The 26,486-nt window shown below is 44.0% G+C and overlaps 2 protein-coding genes across 3 annotated transcripts in view; one reads left to right on the forward strand and one right to left on the reverse strand.

The window, feature by feature from the left end:
• Window positions 1–2,585: 2,585 nt before the first annotated feature.
• Window positions 2,586–14,684, forward strand: MVB12A (multivesicular body subunit 12A). The gene is made up of 9 exons (XM_066618550.1): window positions 2,586–2,815; window positions 6,446–6,544; window positions 6,637–6,733; window positions 8,434–8,560; window positions 8,647–8,763; window positions 12,671–12,780; window positions 13,206–13,270; window positions 13,626–13,682; window positions 13,897–14,684. The coding sequence occupies exons 1-9, from the start codon at window positions 2,738–2,740 to the stop codon at window positions 13,957–13,959; spliced, it is 813 nt and encodes a 270-aa protein (XP_066474647.1). The 5' UTR covers window positions 2,586–2,737; the 3' UTR covers window positions 13,960–14,684.
• ATP13A1 (ATPase 13A1) overlaps window positions 14,443–26,486 on the reverse strand; it is a 45,349-nt gene continuing 33,305 nt past the window's right edge. The window contains exons 18-26 of one of the 2 annotated variants that reach the window (XM_066618549.1): window positions 25,935–26,134; window positions 24,201–24,297; window positions 21,825–22,009; window positions 21,287–21,401; window positions 20,171–20,367; window positions 18,054–18,196; window positions 17,719–17,830; window positions 16,454–16,597; window positions 14,443–14,861 (exon numbers count right to left, since the gene is read on the reverse strand). In XM_066618549.1, the coding sequence (XP_066474646.1) occupies window positions 14,751–14,861; window positions 16,454–16,597; window positions 17,719–17,830; window positions 18,054–18,196; window positions 20,171–20,367; window positions 21,287–21,401; window positions 21,825–22,009; window positions 24,201–24,297; window positions 25,935–26,134 (1,304 nt within the window). In that variant the 3' untranslated portion in view covers window positions 14,443–14,750. Of the gene's footprint in view, window positions 14,862–16,453; window positions 16,598–17,718; window positions 17,831–18,053; window positions 18,197–20,170; window positions 20,368–21,286; window positions 21,405–21,824; window positions 22,010–24,200; window positions 24,298–25,934; window positions 26,135–26,486 lie in introns of both variants that reach the window. The other variant, XM_066618548.1, reaches the window with a different exon arrangement.

Genomic DNA, 26,486 nt, shown 5'->3' on the forward strand with positions numbered 1-26,486 from the left:
TTGCTTAGTGAACATGTTGTAAACTGTGAAAAAAGTTATTTGCAAGGCTGTTCTCTATTGGCACTCACATAAATAGAGGGGGAAGCAGGATAGTAATATACGAAATAACGTATTGTATGGCCTTGAAAAGTGGGCTGATAGGGCTTGCTGGAGTAACATGGGAAATGTTTGGGAATGGGCAATAATGAACATGACCAGGCATGTATCTTGAAAGTTCTTAAGTTGAATTTTCTTAAGTAGGGGGAGCTTCTGTACAGTCCAGACACAGATGAGTTGTGAAAGCTTGGCTCCATGGAGCTACATCTTTGCCTTTGTTAAAGTTTCACTCTGTAATGTTGAAGTTTCACTCTATAAGTCTGTAAAGCTTCATTTGTTTCTATACCTGGAAAACACAATAGAAAATGTTGATGGAGCTTGATTTCTGACAGATGTAATAGGAAAATGTGCTTTGAAGATTTAATGTGCATACAATAGCCAAAACAGTTGCATGTAGCCCTGAAATTATACCTTACAATTACAGTTGAGGTGACCCTACTCATGTGAATTCATATGCTGCAAAGATGTTCCTTTGCTTCTGGCCTTTAAGCAGTGAAACTATTGCTTGAGAAAAACCTAAGCAATTGGACATGGGCGACGACAGCTAGAGTGCATGTTGCAGCAGACTTGTAACAAATTTGATTAAGCATAGCTTGGAGGTTGTTTAAAGGCCTAGGCTGTGGCTGTGGTGAAGACAGCCAAAGTTCTCTGCTGTCTAATGCAGGTCTTGGGAAGAAAGATGTGGGGGTGGTTCTCCCAACATGAAGTTCTTAGTTTCTTGCATCCTTCCTACTTGGGCACCACATTAGAAGATGAGTCTGCAGTAGAAGAATTCTTGACCACCTGTAGTCACAACCATTGGGATGTGCTTCCGCTGATGCCTGAGGAAGCTGAAGATGCTTGGAGGATTTGATATATGTGCTTGACATATGTCCTGGCTAACTAAGGCCACCGAAGGAGCACTTCTCTATCTGATTAAAGTTGTGATTAATGTTTCTGTACAAGAAAGTGATTTTCCTGCCCTTTTAAAGAGGCTGCAATTAAGCTATTTTTGAGAAGCCATCAGACCTTGCAAATTACTGAATTAGGATGTCTAATCTCTTTTGGCTAAATTAGTTGAAGATGTAGTGGCAGGACTGCCACTGAAATCTGATTCTTTCCTTATCTGTCTGGTTTGGGGACTGAAACTTCCATGAGACAACATATGTCTAATTCTCATAGATCTCAGCAGCCTTTTGGTACCATGATGATCTTGGATAGCTAGGCTGGGTAAGGAATTATGGCTACCGCTAAAAAGAACTGCCTCAAGAAAATTGTGACCTGTTTGCTATTGGTTGAAATAGTATTGCCTCATGTTTTTGTTCTTTTTACAGAAAATACTGTGTTTAGCTATCCTCTGTGTGTAGTTCAGTGCAACCATATGCGTATGGCCAGGTAGGAGAGTGCTACGGTGGTATGAAATACATTCTTGATTGCTCCTTTCCCTAGAGCAGTGTTTCTCAAACTAGGTGGGTTGCGAACCAATTTCAGGTGCGTCCTCACTCATTTCAATATTTTATTTTTAATATATTAGACTTGATGCTCCCATGGTATGTGGCTGCATTTGGGGAAATGTTATAGACTTGTACTTTTAACAAGCATATATTCTTGTTAAGAATATAAATAGTTCTTTATATTTTAACAATGACAGTAAATGGAACTTACTGCTGGGTAAGTGTGGGTAGGATTGCAGCCTAGGATTTTTAAAAATGGTCCAGCTTAATGATGTCACTTCCGGTCATGGCATCATTTGTGGTGGGTCCTGACAGGTTCTCATTCTAAAAAGTGGGTCCTGATGCAAAATGTGTGAGAACCACTGCCCTAGAGTGTTGTAAATACAGGTGTGCGCCCCCCCCCTATGGATGTGGCCCCTTACCTTTGATTTCCATTAGAGGCAATTGAAGCATGGGTGTTTCTTGCTTAACTGAAGAATGTGACATGCAGACAACCAGCCTGCACCCTACAAGGAGGAGACTGTGAACAGGAAGCAGACTACTGCATCCTATGAGATAATGCCCCAAAATGTGACACCATGTTGCTTGCCAGGACAGGCCACACTACAGTACATCATACACTTTGCCACTGCACCAAACCTCACATGCTGCTTGCAGCCATATGTGTTGCACACTCAGCATGTGCCAGTCATGTGGACATGCATCATATACATAGCACTTACAAGTACACAGTGCACGTTACATGCCGCTGCTTGCTGCCACTCCATTCATGGCTTTGGCACTCCTGGGAACAATCCCATTGGGGCGAATGAGTCATCGAAACCTCGTTTATGCACAGCGCCCCCTAGCAGCGAGCCTCAGTTCTGAACACCTAAGGAGCTCTCCAGCCTGCGACGCCCCGCGGGGTGAGAATTTCCGGCGCATTTAGAGCGAACTTTCCATTGGACGCCACGAGGACAATTGCTCCGGCAGCAGCCAATGGGAAGACGATCTGCGAACGTTCCAAGGAGAGGGGCGGAGCCAGCTTCTCCAAGTTGCGAGTGTTTGGAAGGCGGGACCGAGAGCCTCGCTGCCTGTCGGCTCGTGCCGCTTCGAGTCACTCCCGGAGCCGCCAGGGCGCCTGCGCAACTTTTGTTTGCTTGTCTCAAAGTTCTTTCGCCCGGTAGGAGCCGCCGCCTCCGCGAGGGACGCACCGCTTTGGACTCGCCATGACCACGCCGCTCACGGGGCTGGGCTGGACCCCGGCCGCCTCCTCCGCCAGCGTGGCACCCGCGGGCTGGACGTCGGTGAGAGAAGAGAGCGGGCTGCTGCTCCCCTTGCCCGGCAGGTCCCTCCCTCCTCAGCGGGCGTGAGTGGCGCTTTGAGGGAGGGAACGGAGGCTCCCCGGGGCCTTCTCTAGCGCCCACCCGCCTTTCTTCTCCAGGGACGTGCGGTCGGTGGGGAAGCAGGTGGGGCTCCGCCTCACCTGCCTCCCCACCCAGCGCACGTCCTGGCTCTCTCAAGCCTGTTCATGTCTACTCAGGAGTAAGTCCCATTATGTTCAGTGGGTTTACTCCCAGGAAAATGAGTACAGGATGGCAGCCTGAGAGGCTCTTTTCCTTTCCTGTAAGGGAGCTAGGACAGTAGGGGTGGCAGCCAACCAGCCCTCATTCATAATAGTTCTTGCACTGTCTAGGACTGCCATCCTGTCCACACTTTCCTGGGAGCAAGTCCCATTGAACACCATAGGACTTACCTCTGAGTAGACGTATAGGATTGTGCCTAGGAAGTCGGTGGCACCATCCTGGGGGCTGCTCAGGGGCTGGCTGCTCACCAAGCAGTGCCTCTGACTTCTGGCTTTTTGCACCGTTCTTTGCATAGTAACTACCTGATCTCAGCATCTGACTCAGAATTGGAACGCTGGAAAAGTTTACGAGCCTGCCAGCCAGCCAGCGCAGATTTATCTTCCCTCTCAATGGAGAACATTGATCTGCCCAGAAGCCACTGTACTGTGCTTGTATGTGGCAGGGAGGGAGGGCAAGGCAGGATGGCTGCGTGACAAAGGAGGAAAGGCAACTTAGAACAGAAAACTGGGAGAAGAAAGAAGTGCCTTCTCCCCTGGACTCCAACCAGCAGCTGTTCATAAAAACTACTCACAGCTGCAGGATGTAAAAGAGACCCCCCCCCATTTAGACTACTTGAGGAAATAAATTCACCAAGTGAAAATGTGGTCAGAGATGCAAGGTCAGAGGTTGCCTGAATGAAGCAGTATGTAATGTCGATAGAAAAAAAAATTAGTGTGTATAGCTACACTTATCAAAAATGTTTTCTGTTAATTTTTTGTCCTCAGTGATGTAACTCATGATTTCATATTCCATACCTAAATCTATTGCATGTGTGTTTTTAAAGATGGATTTTAAATAGATGGAAATGGAATAAGGAGAGAATGAGATTAGAATGTTCTTTCTCTCCACTTTTTCACTTCCGCTCAGAATTTAAATGAGATAGGTGGATTCCAGTCTATTTTAATATAGGGACCTGTGAGGTGACAATATAGAAGTGCCCCTTGAGCATGTAGAGCAGCTGTTTTCAACCACTGTGCCATGGCATATCGGTGTGCCGTGAATGGTCCTAAGGTGTGCCGCGGGAATTTGGGAGAGGGTCATTTATTAGGACTATTGGGGATTTGTGCCCCCATTGCCAGTACAGTGTGCCTTGTCAATTGTTAAAAGACTGATGGTGTGCCTTGACCATTTTAATGCCTTGCCAGTATGCCATGTGATGAGAGAGGTTGAAAATCACTGATGTAGAGAGTGAATTTCTAAGTATTTGTATAGCCTTTTCACAGGTTGAATGAACTTTTCAAGGCAGATGTTGTGATAGCTGGTTGTGTATAAAGTCTTGCCTATCCTTTTTTGAAAATGCGAACTCTGCTTCTTTGACTCTGTACTTTGGTTTGAAAGAATGGAGATGTGTGTTTATAATATTTTATCGTATTGACTTAACTGGTAGTTCATTCTTTTCAAACAACTTGTGTTTAGGGATCTGTGTTACTCAGCCACCAATTAGCAGCAATTGAACTCTCAACTCCCCCCCCCCATCAATTGAAAGCCAATTTGAATAAAGTTGTTTCAGATTAGTTGCAGAATTTATCCAAAGTTAATTTGAATTGTATTAATGATCTCTTCACTTCCTTTTAAAACATCTCGATGCATTCTCAACATGGGAGAATATTTTGGAAAGCACTTGATATAGTGCTATATTTCAAAAGTTAGGGCCATTATATGTTTGGGAGACTTCTTGGAAATCCCATGGACTACTCTTGAGGAAGCATAGGATGGAAACATCATAAAGAGTGGATTTTAAAAATGGGTGTTTTCTCACCCTTTTAATGCACAGTTATTGATAAAATTGGGGATGGAAAGGAAAATATGATTGTGTGTGATATGACAGGTGCATGTTGCTGTGTCTTGAAAGAGGAGGGTAGCCACATAGAAATAGGGTAACTACCATTTTTAAGGTACAAAGTATTTTGATATCGTTTGCTGTCACTGCATCTATGGGGGCTAGTCCGCTCTTGGTTCCTCTTCACAAACGGGAAACTGAAACTGGGAATGACTTGCGGCATAATGGCTAAGAGTGTGAATTATGAACACTACAGTTCAGTTTGCAGCCATTTTAGTGAGTTATTATCCACTGAACTTCCCATCTGCAAAATGGGATAATTTATTTCTTTATGCTACCTTTCAACCTCCCAGGAAGCCCTTAAGGTAGCTCACATCAATCAAAAAGCACAACAGAATGACAAATAGGAACTCTGTCTCCTTCCTTCTCATAAGTCAGTTGATGCTCCATGACCACTGTGAGGGGCATATCCTTTGCTTTCAATAATTCTGGTCTGCTCTAGAGATGGTATGTATATTTCGAATAGTTGAAATTTGCTGTATGAATACTTTCGATGGAGGCATTCTAGGAAACTGGCTTCTGGAATGGCTGAGTGGTTTCTAAATGAAGAGCCTGCTGACATTCTAACTAAAATTTTTAAAATGACCAGTCTACAGCCATTCCAGTGATGGACATTGGTAACACTTGGTAAACTTTTTGCCCCTGGGCTTTCAATATGGTTCTGACTACAGGGGCAAGTTGAGTTAAACTCATGACATTGACAGGTTAGTGGTGACAGATCCCCATCTTGGTTTCAGTTAGTCATCAGTTGTATATAATTGCTATAAGGCACTACAGCATTGATGCAATGTGGAGATTTCATACCAGTTAGATGCCAAACTGGTTTGGCTTCAGTGCCAGGCCCTGTCTTGCTCATTCAATTCTTTCTTGCTTCACTGCCTCCTAATGTCCTTGACTAACCAAGATACTGAAGTCTGGTTTGCTTCCGGCCTTTCCCTGTTTCCATGCTTCAACACTTGCTTGGATCCTTGTACTTTGCAGTTTAATAAACATCTGCTGTTTTATATGCAGAAGATTCCTGTTTCAAGCCCAGGCTCCAAAGAAGAGCTTGGAAAGGTCCCTGCTGGCAAGTCACTACTAGTCAGTGTAGTAGACAGTACTGAGCTTCCTGGAGCAATGGTCTGACTTTGTATAAGGCAACTTCCTGTTTCCTTTTCCCTGTGACCTTTATCAAGCAGGTTAATATCTTTCCAGCAAGGTAAAACATTCAGACTTTACCATGGGGAATTTTCTAAAGCAAACTCAAATTACACACATACACTCTTTGTGCTGCAGTGTTCTTCACAACTACTATAATCCACCCACAGGAATCCCAAGTCCCCAGTTTCCATTTGGAAACATTTGTCCCGAATAATTTATATTGGGGGGGGGGGGAAATACCAACTTATTTCCGATAACAAATAACATGAATGGAACAGGACAGGACTTTTTCTTGTTTCTTAAGTGTCCTCCTCTCTTTCTTTGTTTCTTAGATCACTTCCACTGTGGATGGAGCACCTGCTAACTTTGGAAAGGGATTTGCACAGAAGTCTAGTTACTTCCTCTGCTTTACTTCAGCTATGAAGAGTGAGGTAAGAAGAATGCCAGACTTGTTGAGGCAGGCACACATAACTTAGTGTGGATGGGCAAAATATTGGAGTCTCCTTTTTCTTTCTTTCTTCAGAACCCAACAGGAGATGTAATATCTGATGTGATAATCCTGAGTGAGAAATCACCTCTGCCTTCTGGATATACTTACGTTAAAGAATTTTCAGATCCTAGTGAGTATGCCTGTTTATTGGACATCCTTTTTTTTTTTTTTAAACTGTGTGTCAAGCCTTTGGTGATAACTGATATCAGACTGCATACCTGCTTTGTTTGGCTTATAGCTCAGCACTTCATGATACTGTATCATGCAGTTTGTCATACTGACACATTGCAGAATTCTGCATTGAATAATTATAACCATAGATACCCTTTGAGTGTGGTTGGCCACATCCTGGCTTCCAGGATACAAACATAATATGAATGCAGCCCAAAAATTATTTTTGGAGATAATTTTAGGTTCAGAAGACACTTGGGGTCATATAGCTCTACCTTTGTTTTGAAAGAATACTGTGTTCCTAAATCATGTGGTAGGCCTCCATATGGAGGTGGAACTGCTTGGTTGGGGAGGCACAAGCTGCTCTTTGATCCTGTACTTGGTTTGGCCAGGCGGTCACAACCATTCCTTCTCTCTTCTCTCCCCCCCCCCCATCATTGTGACATAGAACTTTGGGGCTCCCTGCTGTTATTGATGATGGTCCTGAGGGAAGAAAAAGCATTATTTTTGCAGAAGATTTTCTGTTTCCCTGTAGTGGTGAACATGTAATAAGGCCTGATTAGGCTCCACTGATCCATCTGGCCTTGTAACTGGGACAAAACAGAGCCATGCAAGTCCATTCAACATTGCTGTGTCTCAGATATACTTGTCAGTTTCCAGCTACTTGTGACACTTTGACATAGGTTGACAAATCCTACCTTGTTTCTTATCATTCCATCTTCCGAGGCAGAAGATTCCACAACATCCCTAGACAGTTTGCTTAGTGTTCACATTTAATGCATCTAAATAATCTTGGAGTCCCCCCCCCCCATGCTTAGGAAGTAGGAAGTCATACTCTAGGCTTACTTTGTAGTGTCTGCCTGCTTCCCAAGGAACTAGTGTTCTCAGGCATCATAAAACTGGCCAAAAGCCTGGTCTGCACAGATTGGGAAAACTAAGATGGCCTGGAAAGTAACACTTGAATATTTGGTTGCTGCCTTAACTGTGAGGTGGTTAGGCATAGGAGCTTCTTATTTAAGTGAAGAAGTGATATTCCATTGTGGCTGAATTCCTTGTCTGTCAGGAATAACTCTGCATATTGTTTTTGTCAGGAATATTTTCATAATAGCTCTTGTCTTTTTCTTGTAAGGGATGCTGATTTCACATCTACTCTTTGCCCTAAGTCTGAGGGCCTAAGTAACTTGTAACTGAGCATACACGCATGCACAACCTCTGAAGCTGTACCCCTCTCGCTTTTGACTGGCTTTCCATAACCGTTCTTAATGCCGGATTTATTTGGAAATTTGACTAATTTAGAACATGCATTCATAATAGCTTGAAGCAGAAGTGGGAAAATTTTGGACTTCAGTGCCAGTTTCTATCATTACATGTGGCAACTTATCTTGTTGGGTCTAAAAAATTCTTAAACATGAAAGTTGGGGGTTGCCTGATTTTGAAAGAATACATCAGAAGTTGTGAACCTTGGAAGCTGCAGATAATTTGCTGCTCTTTAGAACACTATTAACTGGCTCTATAAAGTTGTATAAACCCAGGTTGGAGAACATAAACAAAGGTTCTGTGGATTTGACTGACTGTTGAGAATGAGTCTCAGCCATTTCTTTTACATTTTCTTTAGGCACACTACATTGCTTATCATCTCCTTTTTACTTTCTGTTGCAGAAATCTCTGTTTCCAAGAAGAAGAAACTCTGTGTAAAGCTGATTCCATTGGGTACAGCAGAAGTAGCTGTGTATGAAATCTTACTGAGCAGCAAGAGCAAAGTGATTCCAAACTATATGCGGATAGGGTGAGGTGCTGCCCTCTTTGTTTTTATGTCAGTTACCGCTCTCTGAGACTAGATTTTTTTTAAAAAAAATTATTCCTTCTGTCTAGGGAAATGAGTGGATTTGCACTTTGGTGCAAAAAGGAGCATGTTTCCAAACCCAAGCCCCTTCCCAAGCCACGGAACATCAGTTTAGAAATGAAGCAGCTTTTGCTAGAGCCACACAAGTAAGTTTCTGAGACTTATGCTGTGTTGTAGTTTGTCCAACTACTACTGTACCTGATTCAGGCCAAAGATCTGTGACGTGACCTGATTTCCTTTCTTGACTGCAATCTGCTGTCTCCAGTAGGAAGTGTAAAAGCTGTAGGTTGTTTATGGAATTAACTGTCTTCTAACAGTTGGTTCCCACTTAAGTAAGATATAGGAACTAAGGCTTTTGTGGTTGGAATTGTCATGGAAAACAAAGTTCTTCCTACAGGCTTTCCACATTCCCCAAGTTTCTTCCTAACGTTTTGCCCTTAACTCTGAAGGGCATTGTCAGAGCACTGAAATAACACCTAAAATGCTGAAACCACCAGGAGCAGGATGTAGAAACTCCACTAAAATACTGACAAAAAAGACTAAAACACAAATTTTCCCAGTCAAAAGTTCACTAAGACCTTAGGCCTAGGTAATTCAAGTTAAAAATCTGGCTTCTGCAAAAACTCACTCCCATCTGAATGCAGAGAAAAATGAGGGTATTTATAACCAAAGACTTCCCTAATGTAAGAAGTCCCAGCTAACTGGCTTCCAGTTTGCTTTGTTCAATTGGGAACATAAAGAATCAACCACCTGTTCCACCTGCTTGCTGTCCAATTCCATTCTTCTTAAAGGCACCTACAGTTCCTCCCTGCTCTTCAGTGAACCTTAAGATTGTGGTGTTTTTGGAGCACAGGAGTCCAAGCATGACTGACATTCTTCATATGATTTATGTTCCTTTGATGCTTTGGATCTCTATAGTCTCTCTATAAATCCATAGCTGGTAGTGCTGTTCTTTAACCAGTACCTGTGTCTGTCTGGGCAAAATTAATCTGATGTCCTGTACTGAGACACTGATTTATAGAGAGGAATCTTGTTATACATAAACTGTCTGTTTATGTGCAACTATATAGCTCTGAAGCTCTTCTTAAATGGTGCATAGAACTAGAAGAGGGAAGTGTAGAAGATGCAGGACTGTTTCACTGCAGATTAACATGTTGACTAAAAGCCTGGGGTTACTCAAAGTTGGCCTCCCACAGTAACTTCAGAATTAAGAAACAGGGATGGGCTACTCAAAAGACTGACTCAAGTCTCAAAACAATGCATTTTCCCTGACTCGTGAGGACTTGAGTTATACGTGCCTTGTAACCAGAAGTGACTTGGAACTCAGGAGCTCTTGTCTTCACAGCTGAAGGTCTCGGGCTGATACTGCTGCCCGAACGGCCCCTCCTGACCAAGGAATTAAGTCAGATAGAGGTTAAAAGAGAGAATGTTTCAGACTGCATGATAAATTAAAGATCAATAAGTCACCGGGCCCTGATGGCATCCACCCTAGAGTTATTAAGGAATTGAAGAATGAAGTTGCTGATCTCTTGACTAAAATATGCAACTTGTCCCTCAAAACGGCCACAGTGCCAGAGGATTGGAGGATAGCAATTGTCACACTGATCTTTAAAAAGGGAAGGAGGGAAACTATAGGCCAGTCAACCTAACATCTATACTGGGTAAGATGGTGGAATGCCTAATCAAAGATCTCAGAACACATAGACGAACAGGCCTTGCTGAGGGAGAATCAGCATAGCTTCTGTAAGGGTAAGTCTTGCCTCACAAACCTTTTAGAATTCTTTGAAAAGGTCAACAGGCATGTGGATGCGGGAGAACCTATGGACATTATATATTTAGACTTTCAGAAGGCGTTTGACACAGTCCCTCACCAAAGGCTACTGAAAAAACTCCAGTCAGGGAATTAGAGGACAGGTCCTCTCCTGGATTGAGACCTGGTTGAAGACCAGGAAACAGAGAGTGGGTGTCAATGGGCAATTTTCACAGTGGAGAGAGGTGGAAAGCAGTGCCCCAAGGATCTGTCCTGGGACCGGTGCTTTTCAACCTCTTCATAAATGACCTGGAGACAGGGTTGAGCAGTGAAGTGGCTAAGTTTGCGGATGACACCAAACTTTTCCGGGTGGTGAAGAGAAGTGAATGTGAGGAGCTCCAGAAGGATCTCTCCAAACTGGCAGCAAAATGGCAGCAAAATGGGCAGCAAAATGGCAGATGCATTTCAATGTAAGTACATTGGGGCAAAAAATGAAAGCTTCACATATAGGCTAATGGGTTCTGAGCTGTCTGTGACAGATCAGGAGAGAGATCTTGGGGTGGTGGTGGACACATCGATGAAAGTGTCGACCCAATGTGCGGCGGCAGTGAAGAAGGCCAATTCTATGCTTGGGATTATTAGGAAGGGTATTGATAACAAAACAGCTAATATTATAATGTTGTTGTACAAATCGATGGTAAGGCCACACCTGGAGTATTGTGTCCAGTTCTGGTTGCCACATCTCAAAAAGGACATAGTGGAAATGGAAAAGGTGCAAAAGAGAACGACTAAGATGATTACTGGGCTGGGGCACCTTCCTTATGAGAAAAGGCTACGGCGTTTGGGCCACTTCAGCCTAGAAGAGATGCCTGAGGAGGGACATGATTGAGACATACAAAATTATGCATGGGAAGGATAAAGTGGATAGAGAGATGCTCTTTACACTCTCACATAACACCAGAACCAGGGGACATCCACTAAAATTGAGTGATGGGAGAGTTAGGACAGACAAAAGAAAATGTTTCTTTACTCATTGTGTGGTTGGTCTGTGGAACTCCTTGCCACAGGATGTGGTGATGGCGTCTGGCCTGGATGCCTTTAAAAGGGTATTGGACAAGTTTCTGGAGGAAAAATCCATTACGGGTTATAAGCCATGATGTGTATGTGCAACCTCCTGATTTTAGAAAGGGGCAATGTCAGAATGCCAGATGCAAGGGAGGGCACCAGGATGCAGGTCTCTTGTTATCTGGTGTGCTCCAGGAAGCATACAGGAAGCTGGACTAGTTGGGCCTATGGCCTGATCCAGTGGGGCTGTTCTTATGTTCTTAGGAGTTTTTCTTGCAAACAATGTGTAGTCCTAGTATCTTCCTCCACGGTCACCTGGGAGGAAGTCCCATTGACAGCAATGAGACTCAGACTGAGACTTCTGAGTAAAGTTACAAAAGCCTTTTGGCTGCTGTGGATAATGTCATGCCTACCCTCCCACCTCTTGTGTCCCCTTGCTTGGACTGCCTGTCCCGTCACCTTGCCAAGCTGGGACACCTCCTCCCTTCCTCCCTGCTGACCCATCCATGGTGTGCTGCTTGGTGCTCCTTCTTGGGCGGAGTTGTGATGTGAATGGGCATGGGCCGGTCTGTTGCTGAGGTTTGTAAGGAACTGATCGGTGCTTTCTGCACTCGCTTGAAGAACAGCAGAGCTTTTGTTTGCAGATGGGATGGGGGCATCAGGGCAGTATTAAATGAGAACTCCAACACCCTACCGAAAGCTGTTTTTCTGGAGTAGCGCCTGACGTGTTTACTAAAAAGACTCTTATCTCGAGTCAGAAAGAATCCCAAAAAGTCTCCTGCCAAGTCTCAAAAGGCCACCCATTAAGACTCGTGCACAAGTTGTGTCTAGTCCCACCCCCTTTGACTCAAGTCTTGCCATGGTGAATTGGCACATCTAAGAAAGCCACCTTGTCTCATTTTCCAGTTATTTTGAATAGCATGAGTTTTGTAATAGAAGTGGGGGAATGGAATACTAAAGTGGTAGCCAGAGAATGCTAGATGGGGACCCTAGAAGCTCTGAAAACTACAGCCTTCTGCAGGCACGGCATGTTGCTTTGGTAGTCAGAATTTTGGTAGTTCACTACACCCAGTCCCTTCCGAGGGAAACAAAGGGGTCAGAAAAGCAGAGGGTAAGGAATCCAAATTGCCTGCTATATTGCTTAAGTGGAGCTTGTGAATGTTTCTGTTTGTACCAGCAGTGGTTCTATAGCTATGTATAACTTGTAAGATTGCACTGAACAACTTCCATACTTACAGTGTAGACCCTCCATCTGAAAAGCCTGTGGCTCCATTTGGTCTCAAAAAGCAAGCTACTCTGAAGCGGCACGAGTCCACTTATGAAAGTTCAAGTGTTTATGGCATCTCAGGTAAGTAGTCTAAATTCTAGTAACCAAAAACAAGTACTACTTGTGCCAGCTCCTTCCTTACTGCTTATTTTGTAAGTTGCTGCATTTCTAACTAAGCTTTTGAATGCTTGCCTCATTTCATGATGCCTCCTATTGTTTGTTCCCCCCTTTCCTTACTTACTTTCCCCTTCTAAATACAATCTTACCCCAAAATGTGTGAGTGGAAATCAGGGTAAATGTTGAGTAATTGTGCAAAAACCAAATTTCAAATTTATCTGTCCTCATTAATTTTTTCCTTTTCAGCTTTTCTTCAAATTCTTGCTTTCATAAGAAAATGATGGGACAGGGACAGGGACAGAGATGGGGTGTAATATGATCATTGCTTTCCTTTTGGATAAAAAGTTCTACATGACTCCTTGAACAACCAGACTCTCTCTTCCTTTTAGCCATGGATGGAGTGCCCTTTGCCCTGCACCCTAAGTTTGAAAGCAGTCTTAGCACTGGTGCAACTGTAAGTATTCTCAGATCCAAGAATATCGCAGATATTGATGAAAAATATGGGTCAGGATACATCTCTTCTGATCATAGTACTTACTGCCTATGAGGGAGTATGTTTGGTTAGTTCATTAGGCAGAGGTGGGGGTGGAACACATCAGTAAGGAATGCTGTGAATGAATAGTTCTTCTAAGGACAGACACATGACTGCCTTTGCCTACTCCAAAAGAACTAGCATGGAACCATTTTGGAAAGTGTTAAACATGAATGGAAGCTGTGCTGAAATGGCAGGATTTTTGGTATGAAGAGTTTCTGGAAATTAAAGGGTAAGAGTAAAATGGGAATAATTGCTTTGGTTTTATTTTTTCTAGGCCCTTTCCCTTTTTAAGGATTTGCATATCAAATCTTTTGCAGATATTGAGAAAGAGGTAAGCACCAATTCAGCTGGTTGAAGCTGCCTTAGACTAAGTCAGACCATTGGCTCATCTAGCCTACTGTTGTCTTTAAGTGTTTGCCACTGGTTCTCTGAAATCTCAGGCCAATGAGGCAGGGCTTTTCTATATGTGAGGCAGGTACAGTCCCTCCCCTATTGTGAGCTATCCCAGTGCTGCTTGCCTAACTACTGTTTTGTCTTGGTTTCAGTACAACTATGGTTTTGTCGTTGAAAGAACTGCAGCTGCCAGACTCCCACCTACCATCTCGTAGCATCAGGGGTTTCTTCTAGAAGAGTGTGTGTATGCACCATTATTGCTCTCATCTGAATGGATAGTCAACTAACTATACTGCTGAGGTGATAGAAGTGCATTCCTAAAAGGAAGGAGCATCTAGAACACTGCTTTAGCAGTGGAGGCTTGTAAATATAGGTTTACCTGTTAGCTCCTAACAGGATATCTTGCACTATGTTTTGCTACTGGCGTGAGCCCAGTATTTGCATACACTTTGCCCAGCATGGTTGTGCCATATAACTGTCTATGCAAAGCACTACTTTTTTAAAATAAAAGGTGGGTCATGCCATATTTTTGAGTTGTGAATGTGCACAGAAGAGAAAGTGGAACTAAGTTAACAGAACGAGAAGCTATCAAGTATACTTAGCTGCAACAGTCTTGAAAGCTGTTAAGTAGAGCTGATCACCTCATCAAGATAAAGAACAAGGACTTGTCACAGCCACCAAAGAGAAAGTAAGCCATCTTTCAAAATGCATTGATTGCCGTTTAATTACCAAATCCCAGGACCACCTTTCCAGGAGTGTAGGGGCAATACAAAAATTAACAGAAGCTGTCATGGTTGGGAGACATTTGAGATGGAGTATAGCCCCCCTCTACACAGCCATTGTTGTGGTTTTCCAAAGTTGCACAATGGAAATTGCCTACCAGCACCAAACTGCAATAAAAGGCCTGTCCACTGTTAAAAGAATAAATATTCCTCTTCAAGGTTGTGGGTGCTGGCTGTTTCCATGAGTCATCTTTCACATCTACCAGGGGAGGAAAGGCTCCATCTCAAGAAGGCACTTTGAGCTTTGTGCTGCCCAGAAGGAACTGTAGGATTCTGTCCACCAGCAGGGCCACAAAGAAGTTGGCGAGCAGGACTTGAGTGATCACTAGTTTGAACTGAAACAGAAAATGAAGTCATACAGAGATAGTGCTTCAGTTACTAGATTTAGGGTGCAAGCCTAACCCCTTACGTGCTTTTCAACACTGACATAAGAGCAATGCAGCTCTGAGGTAAGGGAACAAACATTCCCTTACTTTGAGGAGGCCTCTGTAAGTGACACCCAACTGCAGGATGCAGCACATGTCCTATTGATACCGCTATGCCAGTGCTGGAAGCACTGACATAAGGGGTTAGGATTGCACCCTTAGTCCTGTTCTGTAACAAAGTTAATTGGAGTACCACTAAACTAACTATAGAAGACAAATTGGTCCTGCTGAAATGAGAGCCTAATATGCTTCTCACAGGGTTGTCATCCTAACACTGGGTAACTAATTTACCATTGCAATGCATGTAGACATGTCTAAGCCTGCAAAGGGGCAAAAACAGTTTTCGTAACACTTCTGTAGCCAGTATGCTGGGTAGGTGTACACTATATTATTTATATACCACTTCCAACAAAAAAATTTACAAACAGTCAAATTAAATGGCTCTTTGCCCTAAAAGGGCCATAATCTAAGAATGTGACTCAAAAAAACCATGCATTCTGTTCTCATTTTAACATACATGGTTAAAGGGTGCTTTCCTATGTGAGTGTTAAACTCTAGATAAGTGATTCTCACACATTTAGCACTAGGACCCATAGGAAGTGATGTTATCAAGCAGGAAAATTTTTAACAATCCTAGGCTGCAATCCTACCCACACGTACCCAGGAGTAAGTCCAATTTACTATCATTGTTAAAAGAATATACGTGTGCAATCACATTCCATGGTAGCATCAAGTTAATATGCTAAAAATAAAATATTGAAATGAATGGGGACCCACCTGAAATTGGCTTGTGACCCACCTAGTGGGTCCTGACCCCACAGTTTGAGAAACACTACTCTAGATGAGTGTACAAATACAGAGTTACAAAATAAGTTTGATTTAAACAAGTGGTTTCCAAACTCCTACAGGTAGGGAGTGCTGCAGAGATTGCTACTTACCCAGGAAGGGGGGCAGTACTGGTCTCCTGCAGGGTCCTAGAGGTTTGCACCCCCTCTGATCTCCCCCACAACTTGTTTACAACGCCTTTATCTCCTGTGAAAACAGGAAGTAGCTTTAGATCAGAGATAAGGGTGTTGTAAACAAGCTGCAGAGCAGATCAGAGGGGGCTGCAAGCCTCCAGGACCCTGCAGGAGGCCAGCAGTGTCACTGCCATCAGAACAGGGCCACTCCTCTTAAGGGGAATGGCCTGCTGCTGGTTCCCTTGGTGGGTTGTGAACCACCAGTTTGGGAACCACCCATTTAAACTAATCCACACTGTTCTAAGAAAATGTCTATGAAGAAATACAGGGGTAAACAAAAGCATCTTTAAGTTGTAGCCAGCCTACTGAGGGCCTTCCCTGGTTTGATGACTGAGAAGATTACACAGGGTCACCCAACCCTGAACATCTCCCACTTGCTAGAGTGAAATCTTTCTGTAACAGGTTACTTGAGAAAAACTAATTTCAAAGGGAAAGAGCTAGAAAGGAGCCTACTTTGAAATGACGTGCTTCAATTTTTCTCACCTCTGTTGGTATCTCCACCAGTCCAAACTGTTCATTGAACTCTGGAGAGGAGCCTGTCAAAAGGGCTACAATTGCCAGTCCTGACAAGATAATGCTCCATAGCAGAGGTTTGTTTTCTCGCAGACTTTCCATGAATGGATGGCCCTGGAGCACCAAAGACAAGGAGTGAAGGTCAGCTAAACCAAAAGACTTTTCAGAACTATTTCAGGGCTAATGGTCATGTTTTCAATATTAAGTTCAAGTATAAACATAAGAGTCCTGCTGGATCAAGCCAAAGCCCATCTGGTCTAGCTTCCTGTATCTCACAGTGGCCCATCAGATGTTGCAGGGAGCACTCAAGACAACAGGATACCTGTATCTTGTTGCCATTTCCTTGCATCTGGCATAGGTTACTTCTTAAAAACAAAAAGCTAATTTTTATTCATATTTTTGCAAGTTGCATGAACGTTAGCATATGGACAGATGTGGGTGCTTTTCCACATCTAGAATGATTTACACATGCATATTAAAGTTTCACTACAACATGGCTAGTCTAGCTTCAGATTTTAAGTAAAAGATTTAAGGTGGCTTAATTGATTGCAGATCACAATTTGAAACATTTTTCTAACTAACATAACTCAGTCATACAGCTTTAAGCAGTTACAAGGTTGTTCTGTCATCTCTGAACTTCCCTCTAGTTTCCCCAAACCATAAAGCAGGGGGTATTTGGTGCTTCTGAAGCTATTGGCAAGATACCCTGAAACATACAAATTGCCATGATTGAGCTTCAGGTTTGCCTCAACCACCCCTTCAGTAACAAGTTCTATTCATGACTTAAAAGAAATTCCAGGATCTTTTTGGAAATTGATCCCTGCCCAGTTAAGATAATACTTTCTAATTAACCTCCTTGTCTCTATAGATTGACCTCACACGTCACTTGAAGTTTCTGAAAAATATCCTTCATGCTGGCGTGCTATTAAACATACTCTGTTCGTTTTAGCTATTGCTACCCAAGTCTAAATCCTCACCAGTCACTCCTGCCCTAGCACCTATGTTCTCTGTAAGGAGGTCTGCAGCACTGGTATTGCAGCTCACCAGTGTTTCCAGATGCACAGCAATGATGTCTATCAGCATTACTGGACTTAAAGACACTCAGAGCAGCTCTGTGCTTGGCTTTATAGGGTTTCAAGCTGCACAGCTTGACGGGAACCCCGCCCAGCACTTGCTGTCCCCAAACAGCACAATGTTCCAACCCACACAATTCCCTCAAGCTCAGAAACTCTCACCTTGTAATTGATGGCAAAGGTAGCCATCTGCATGGCCATGGACATGATATAAACAGTGCTGTTCACCAGACTGGGTTCAAACTCCTTATAGAGGTCCACAAAGTCATCTTTCCTTTAACAAAAGAAAAAAATCCTTGAGAGTTCACTCTGGAATATTGGGAGTTTTAAAGGAAACCCAACTTATGTGAATCAGTAACTTATGCAAGTTCTCAGCTTAGAAAATTTTCATGCTTTCTTTAGACCCATTTACATACATTCTACTTTGCCACTGCTCATTCCAACGTGAGAGATTTTTCTTCTCAATTTTGTAAGTTCATGCTTTAAGCAGCACTCACTTGGCATCACTGCGGGCTTGTGCACCTCGATATAGATAAACCAGGCTAACAAAATGGACCATGAATTGCAGCAACACTGTAAGAACTGTGTAGAGGTTGAAGATGTTGGGGAGCGGGCGCTCACGGGAGAGGGTCTTCAGAGGCTGAAAAAGAGTTGAGTATCAGTTATCAGGTGTTTGCTTCCCTCACCAACTTCAGTGCAAATTCAAACATGAGTTGTCTAGAAGCACAGGTGTCCAGAGCAATGAAGAAGTCCTCTGCCAAAGTGCAAAACAGGGCACCCACTTGTTTTTTGGGATAGACCATCAAGACCCAAAAGTTGGCCCTGTAGGAGCTCATCTCCTATTGGGATTTTGTGTACAAAAAGCTGGATCACACCTCTTGTGTTCTGCTGCTATCCACACGTGGTTAACGCTGTGCATTGCCCATCATTTCTGCCATTGCTTGTGGATCGGTTGGGTACCTCCTGGCACCTCCATTCTTGCCGCTACCCAAGAACTGTAGGGCTAGCTGGCACTCAGGATAGGTATCAGATAGCTCTCTTCTGCTTCTAGCCTTTTCCCTTCTCTGCACCTTTTCTTCAAGCACTATTACAAACCACAGCTGAAGTGCCCACTGAACTGCTCTTCAAGAAGCCTTTCCTGGAAAAGCAATCTCGGCGCCTTTGCCTTGCCTCCCTCCCTGAAGCTAGCGAAAATTACTGCCTAGCCCTTCTGAGTTTGCTTACCAAATGCTTGGCAAGCTAGTCCCATGATCCTTGCAACAATGCAAGGCTCATCTCAACAGATAGGTAACCTTGGTCTTTTGCACCCTTGACCACAAGCCTGTTAACCCCATCTCGTCATGCGCAGTCAAACTGATGACATGCTTAGTGTTTCCATCCCCTTCCTCCTTTGGTGTAAAAGTATTGAGTGTGTTATGGAGTTCACAATGCTTTAGCCTGTCTTCTACTACTTGAGGGGGAGACCTAGAAGTTAGCATCAAGCCTCCAAATATACCATGCCCCCTTGTCCAATCTATCATGAACTTGGTGAACAGGGAAGATCCAACTGATCCCACTTCTGACTAATTCATTTTGGAGGCTTAAGACTATTGGTTAAATTAATTGGGCAATGAAAAAGATAAAGCTTCTCCACTGCAAGTGTGTGTAGTGTTTTATAGTCCACCACCTCCTTGCCTGCATTCCTGGCTGGGGCTACACGGAATGCAGACTGAAGCCATGATCTCTCACAGCAACTGAACCCTTCAGCAAAAGGTGGCCAAAACTTTTAACAAAAGCTTTGCCGCCACCCACCCCTCCAACTCTCTTCTCTGGTCTTCTTCCATATTATCCCCGGCCTCCCTTGTTACTGCACAACCTCCTTCTTTAGTCCTTGTTCCTCCTGGATAATCTTTATTTCCCCAAGAAGCTAGTGTCCTGCTCCACTTCCTCTTGTCCCTTCTTCATTCTGAACCTTAAAAGCCTTATAAGAATTCTTTTTTTTTCTTTCTGCCTAGAAGCTGCTGGTGCTTAGGGCCTAGTTGTGTAAGTGAGCATAAGTGACAAATGCACTGCATCATACTTTTGATTCTCCTACCCAGTTATTGTACTATTATCTCCAGAATAAAAGCTAAATATTGTTGCACATGTATCCTTGTCTCCCTTCATTTCATGGCACTCAAGTGAATTAGGTCATAAGCCACCATACTTGGTCGCTGCACGTGTAGTCAGTTTCAACCATGTGCACGTTACATGCCTCTTTGAGTTCACCCAGTACCATGCACTTTGCTTTAAAAAACTTTATGGCAAGGATGATGAAATTTGACATATATTGATTCAGGTCAACTTTGCTCAGTTCTACCAATCAAAGAGCTATGCTGGTCACTGCCTCCTATGATATGCTGATGATCACTGCCAATCACCATCCTTGCTTCTAAGATTTCATGAGACATTGTTTCACACTTTCAATCATGTTTGCAGCCAACAAGGACTAACGCACACACCAGTGCCAAGAAAGTGAACAATAAAACAACACTGTCACAGTGGGAGCATTTTGCCAGTGTATATAAACTAGTTCAAATGCTATTAACCCATCAGCATCACTCCCCTTCCTTCAGGCTCTTAGTATCTTTCTTACCTTAGAACGGGAGATGAAAAGGAAGCAGCCAGCCAGCAGCAGCCCCTGCAATGTAGCCTGGAAATCACTGAACTTCACCCCTTCCAAGTACAGGACACTCTGGCTGTAGGCCAAGATTAGTGCATTTAATGCCAAGATCTTGAACATCTGGAGCGTGGTGACCAGGGTGCAGCGGCCCTGCTTGATCACATGACAGACTGCAAAAGGAGAGAAGAAGCCGCGATTGCTTGGAATGTCACTGTATGCTTTGCTAACTACCACAAGTCTTAAAGAGGGAAAGGAAGAATCCATGCAGAGATGGGCTCAGATCCACTCTGGCACTGCCTTGGCCAGTCACATTAACTGACACTTTCTCTAAGGCAGCAGTCTCAAGACTGGAGATTGCTGTGTAGACTGCTGTGTCCGGGGAAAAGCCCTCCCTGTCCCATCCAGGGCTTACCATTCTACCACATTGTTACTTATTTTCCAAGCTGACTGCAGCACAGGGACACTCTGGGCAGTCGCATCTATTGCCCAGCTCCCAACAGGCTGTGCAGCAGAATGTCTGTGCAGTCATGACAACCCAGAGCATCCCTGTGCTGCAACAGGCTTGGAAAATAAGTGGTGACCTGGTGGAATGGTAAGCTTATGGGGGGAGAGGGCTTTTTCCAAACCCAAGATCCAGCCTGTGGGCCAGGGTTTGGAGAGCCCTGCTCTAAGGTAAAAGCCTGGGTTGCACTGAAGTCAAGGGCTGGAAATACAATGATTGTAGTGTGATGGTCCTTAAACTGCACAAGGCTAAGATGTGCGCACAGTGTCAAAGGGACATACAAACTCCTTCCAGGCCTCTTCCCATACAAAGAGTCAGAGTGTTGTTCCCCTCTTCCCCTGTTAACAGTGTGAATGTAACATTTCACTGGATGGTTTGTACGTTTGCTTTCAAAATTCCAAACTAACATACCCACCAATCTTGCAAGAGACACTCATTTGCTGCTTTTATGACCAAGTATGAAAATGCCCTAAGGCTGGCTCCTTGGTTCATGGCTGGGTGTGTGCTCCCTCCTAAGAGAGAGTCTGCACTGCATGAGGTGCTTCATATGGGCACTCTTTACCCACCCAACCAGCCCCCACACGTACTGCATTGGATAGAGGAGAGCTTGGAGGTGAAAGGTGCTGCAATACTGGCATCCCCAAGCTTCACAATGGGTATTGGCTCTTCTTCCAAGTCCTTCAACACCTGGCTGATCCTCTCCTGCTGGTAAGAAAAGGACAGACACTTAACATATAGCAGGGTTCCAGATCCCATGGTGGGGTGGATGGAGAGGCAATCTCCGAGGCATGCTTTAGGCAAATAGGCTAGCACATGTCTCAGTCTGTGCATTTGTCAGCTGCTTTTGTCAAGTGTCAGAAGTAACAATTAAAAGAGCAATGATGGGAAAGGTAAGAAATAGACAATGCCCCCACTTCTGCTTTTCTAGCAGACACTGCATCAGATTTCCTGACCAAGTATGCATTGTCATGTGCCAGTGAAGTTACAGTGTGATGATGTCAGAGAGGGAAGTCAAGAGTTAACATGGAGTTGCTGGTGGAAAATTATTTAACACAAACCTTTCTCCATCATAAGCAAGCCCATGATCAAAATGGCTGGGGGTGCAAGGAAGAAAGGTACACCTACCCGCTGCATGGCAAGTTGTTCCTCTCTATGGGACATAACTCTGTGCTTGGCAGCTCTGGAGGTAGGCCTCATGTTGCTTCCAACCATGGAGAGAGGTAAGGAGGGTCTCCCGTCAGCAGGTCCATCACGTGGTCTCTTCCTGCGCTCAGGGATCCGTTCAGGTGCATTTGCCAGCAGAGCCACTCCTGCAAGAACAGATCACTGAAAGCAGAAGACACACTGGGAACTTCTAGGGGGGCTGCTTTTAGGGACAAACACCTGGTGGAGTTTCATGTTCCCCATCAAAAGGGCCTTTGGTAAGAGTAGTGAGAAAAGAGTAACATGACCTAATAACCAATCTAATCAGCAGATATAATCATGCAGAACTGGCATGATCCTGCAATGCCCACAAAAAGAAGTGGTTACATCACCCAAATGTCAAAGTGTACAGAATGTATGATGAAGAGAAGGTAGAAGCAATATACAATTATTTGGAAAGACCTGCCACTAAGTGGATCTGGGTTAAGCCATTTCTGCCCAATGTTGCATATACACAACAGGGATCAAATGTGTACATCTGTGGGCAGAAATGGGTTAACTGTATTGATCTGAAACATGAGTTATGGCTAAAGGTGTTTGTTTCCAGTGAGTAAGAGAGGATTACAGCCTAAGTCTTACTGAACACAATAGGCTTACTTCCGAGTAAAACAAAACACCATTTTCAAGCACGATGTTAGCTCTGGGTTCTGAGTGAAACAGAAACACAGCTAACGAATTGGTCCAGGAGCAGGTGCAGGCTGCTGAGTTAGCAAAATCAATAAGCACCTGTGACAGACACACCCTGGGTGTTACCAAGCCTGCAATGATTGGCTGATCTAACTATTTAAGGGTTAGTATGCTGAACCTCCAGTGCAGTAGTAGGGGTGTAGTTGGGAGATAACTGAGAAACTGCTGCCAGTGATATTTGTATGTATATGTGTGATTACTGACCGTGGACTGGACCTTGACTTTGTATTGTGGGAAACTGATTGGGATTTGTTATCATTGGACTGACTGATCTTCGTGCTGACCGGGACTGTTTATTGACTACTCTGCTTCTGATATCCCTTGCTCAAAATATAACTGCTGCTTGAAAGTACTCTGCTGTATATGCTGTTTCTTGTAACCTGCTCACATTGGGACAAACCTGGGATCCTACAACATCTAACGTTAACACACCTCTAGTTATAGCATGGTTTTAATTGAATCAGCACATGTAACCATTTCAGCATGTTGTAATTTAAGTATTTAGTTGGAAGATTTATGTACAGTGGACCCTTGGTACCTGTGGGGGATCCATTCCAGGATGCCCTGCAGATACTGAAACCCACAGATAATTAAATGTGGGGGAGGGACTGGCACAGTGCCACAATAACCTGGGGGGGCTGTTCACAGGCTTCCCAAAGTGATCAGAAGGCATTTCCAATTTGTACCAGCAACTTCCGGTTGGGTCCCAAAGGTGTTCTGAGGCATGGGGAGGGCTTTCCACACCTCGGAACACTTCCCGGACACAACCGGAAGTGACCTGTGGTCTTGTCCAGGAGGCATTCTGAGGGTATCCAGCCACAGGCTCAGCATCCACACTGAAATCCGTGGATAAAGAGGGCCCACTGTAATATAAAGGCACGGTGTACCACAAATAAAAGAGAACTGTAATTTTTTTTTTTTTACAGGCCCAGGGCTCAGCTGCATTATCAGAATTTATGACACAACTGAGTAAATTTCTCCCTTTGCCTCTGGACCTCTTCATACGGCTTTTGTTAATGCCTGATCATTATTCGACACACAATAATTTTTATGAAAACAAATATCCTGCCCAATGTAGACTTTACACTCACATGAGAACCCAACTGAAGTCAGCACAACCTTCAAATTATGGCTCTCACCTAATAAAGAAATCTAAGCCAATTATATGACTTTCAATTGATTAAATCTGCATACATTCGCATGTGAACATTAGTTCCAAAATTAAAAAGCAGGGTGCTACATTTATTGCTCAGTGGCATTTTGTAAAGTTTATTTATTTAAATCACTGGTCTGCAAGACCCTAAGAAGTGGTCCATGAGCTCTCAGGGGAAAGAAAAAAGATTGCCTTTCATCACTATCAGCATCTCACCGAACGTGTACTACCCCACGGACCATCAGGGAAGTTGGCCTCCCACAGCTGCAGCCAGCAACAAAAGCAGCAACCCACAAATCTTCTCTATAAATAATAAATCTAATAAATCTACTCTAATTATTATAAATTTAATTGTAGTTTTCGTGTGCAGGAGGGTGATTGCATGTGTCACAGTGATCCACTGATTTAAATGACTTCTGTCCTGTGTTTCCCTCTAAATAAATTGAGCCAACACTCACCCACATCAGCATGTTTCAGAGCCCCCACATCATTGGTCCCGTCCCCGCACATCAGCGTCACGTAGCCAAGCCCCTTCAGTGTTGTTATCACAAATTCCTGAAATAGGAAGCATAGAGACACAGCTGCGTAACTGCACCCCTCCCTTAAAATCCATGTTGTCACCACACTGCGAGTCTTCATCCAGTCATGTGAACCTTCATGAGCTGTTTTCAGCTGCCACATCTTCATTTTAAATTGGCAGTCACAAGATGATAAAGAGTGACAGCTGGAACCTTTGACCCCAGAAGTTAGTTGATTTGAGGACTCTGGCAGGAAAACAAGGCATTGGACAGGGCACAAGGCATTAAGGAGACAGAAAGGATGCTTTTTGGATGCAATGGAAACGCACAGGCCCTCCTAACAATTGTGTCAAACACTCCATGGCATTTTCTCATGTTCTCAGTTTAGTACTAAAAGTACGTGGCAACAATCCCTCCCTAAGGGAGAGTCTTTTCCTTGCTATGAAATAAGGAAGGGGACTGCATGGGACACAGTCAGTGCTGAAATCTGGCAGTAGATATGGGACTGATGTCATGCCAGCAGCCCATATATGTATGTACAGTACTCTCTCAGTGAGGGTTTGGTTCCCCACCCGCATATACTGGAATGCCCTTTAAAAACATTTAAAGCAGTAAAAATCAGTAAGAAGATAGCACAAAATCGTGCCCTTTGCAGGGCAGTCTTTTGTGCTCCTTAAAGCCATGCTGGGGTGAGCAAGGGTCAAGGGGGGGGGTCACACAACCTGGAAGTGGCTTCCAGAAGCATAGAAGACTGCTCTGCAGCCCTGAAAATGGTGCGATTTTTTGGCACAAAGGTGGGGAAGGCTATTTTCTTACTTTTTACTTTTAAAAACAATTTTAAAAGGGGTCCACAGGTGTCAGAATGTGGATAAGGCGGGTCCAGTGGAAGGAAAGGTATACAAGTCAATTCCGTACCCTTACAAAACCCCTGTATAGGTATGCCCATAGCTTCAAGAAAGTGAGATAAAGGGGCTTTTTGTAGGTCCTTTGCAGAATTAACTATGACTGAGTCAAAGGCCACAGACACACCTGACTTATTAACTTACAGCCTCATCATGGCCAGCAATGCAAGAGAGCTAATGTACAGGGATATCTTTTACTGGGTCAACTTTTGTGGTGTACAGTGATGCATGGCTTTCAACTACATGCTTCTGAATGTGAGAAGACATTCATAGTGTAACCTGAAAACCTGCATAAGCTGACACTAACAGAAGTTGCTCCAATGAAAAATACTTCTGTTTCCATGTCACTTATTACTACAGAGGTATACAACCCCTCCCTCAAAGAAGCACAGGACATCCCATATAAAGTTTTCACCCATTTTATCCACGCAACCACACAGCAAAGTAAAGCAGGCTAAAACATGGTAACCAGCCTGAAGCCACCCAGCAAGTTCCATGACTAATCAGAGATGCAAATTTTTCTTCCTTGTCCAACACTCCTCATTCTTCCCAAAAATCTTCTAACATCCCAGGTTGTACGCTAAGCCAATTGGTTTTACTTGAGCCACAGAGCAGCCAAATATGTGTTGTGTAGTGTTCTAGTACCATTTTCTTCAAGGACATGTGTGTACACCTTGAAAATAAAGGCCCAAGATCCACCGCCCCCCACTGGCTGAGAAAGCAGGTGTGGCAAGGGGGTATAAGGGCACTGTTACAGGGAAACACACTATACCTTCTGCTTGGGTGCAACACGTGCGAAGACCTGAATGTGTGGAATGAGCCTAAGCAGCAGCTGCATATCAGTGGCCTGCAGCTGGGAGAGCCCCTCCCCTGTGATGCAGAGGTTGTGCTTCTTGGTCAGCTCTTGAAATGAATAAGGTACAATTGGGAAAGCAACAGTGCCACTAATGGACTGCCACTGCCAGCTGGAATCTGAAACAAAAACGTTAAGTTACGAGGGAGAGAGGAAGGGTTGCCTTTTCTGGGTGTGCACATGTGCATGCAGGACTAGCTTTTGAGAGAACACCATGGGCCCTGATTCTCTGCTGTGAAGCTCTACAGCCCTGATCCTCAATAGCCAATATGCTGCACCCCCTCCTCAACGACATCCTCAGGTCACAACAGACCCAACAAGCCTCTGCTGCTTTTCTTTTCCTGCCTTTTGATCAAAATTATCTCCAGGTGGCTTACGTTACCAGCCGAGAACAACCCAGGAGCCTCCAAGTCCTCTGGCTAATGCCTCCACTCACTCCTCCTTAACTGGCAGTTGGAACCAAGTTCTTTT

The sequence above is a fragment of the Tiliqua scincoides genome, chromosome 2 (assembly GCF_035046505.1).
Source record: "Tiliqua scincoides isolate rTilSci1 chromosome 2, rTilSci1.hap2, whole genome shotgun sequence".
Classification (NCBI taxonomy): Eukaryota; Metazoa; Chordata; class Lepidosauria; order Squamata; family Scincidae; genus Tiliqua; species Tiliqua scincoides.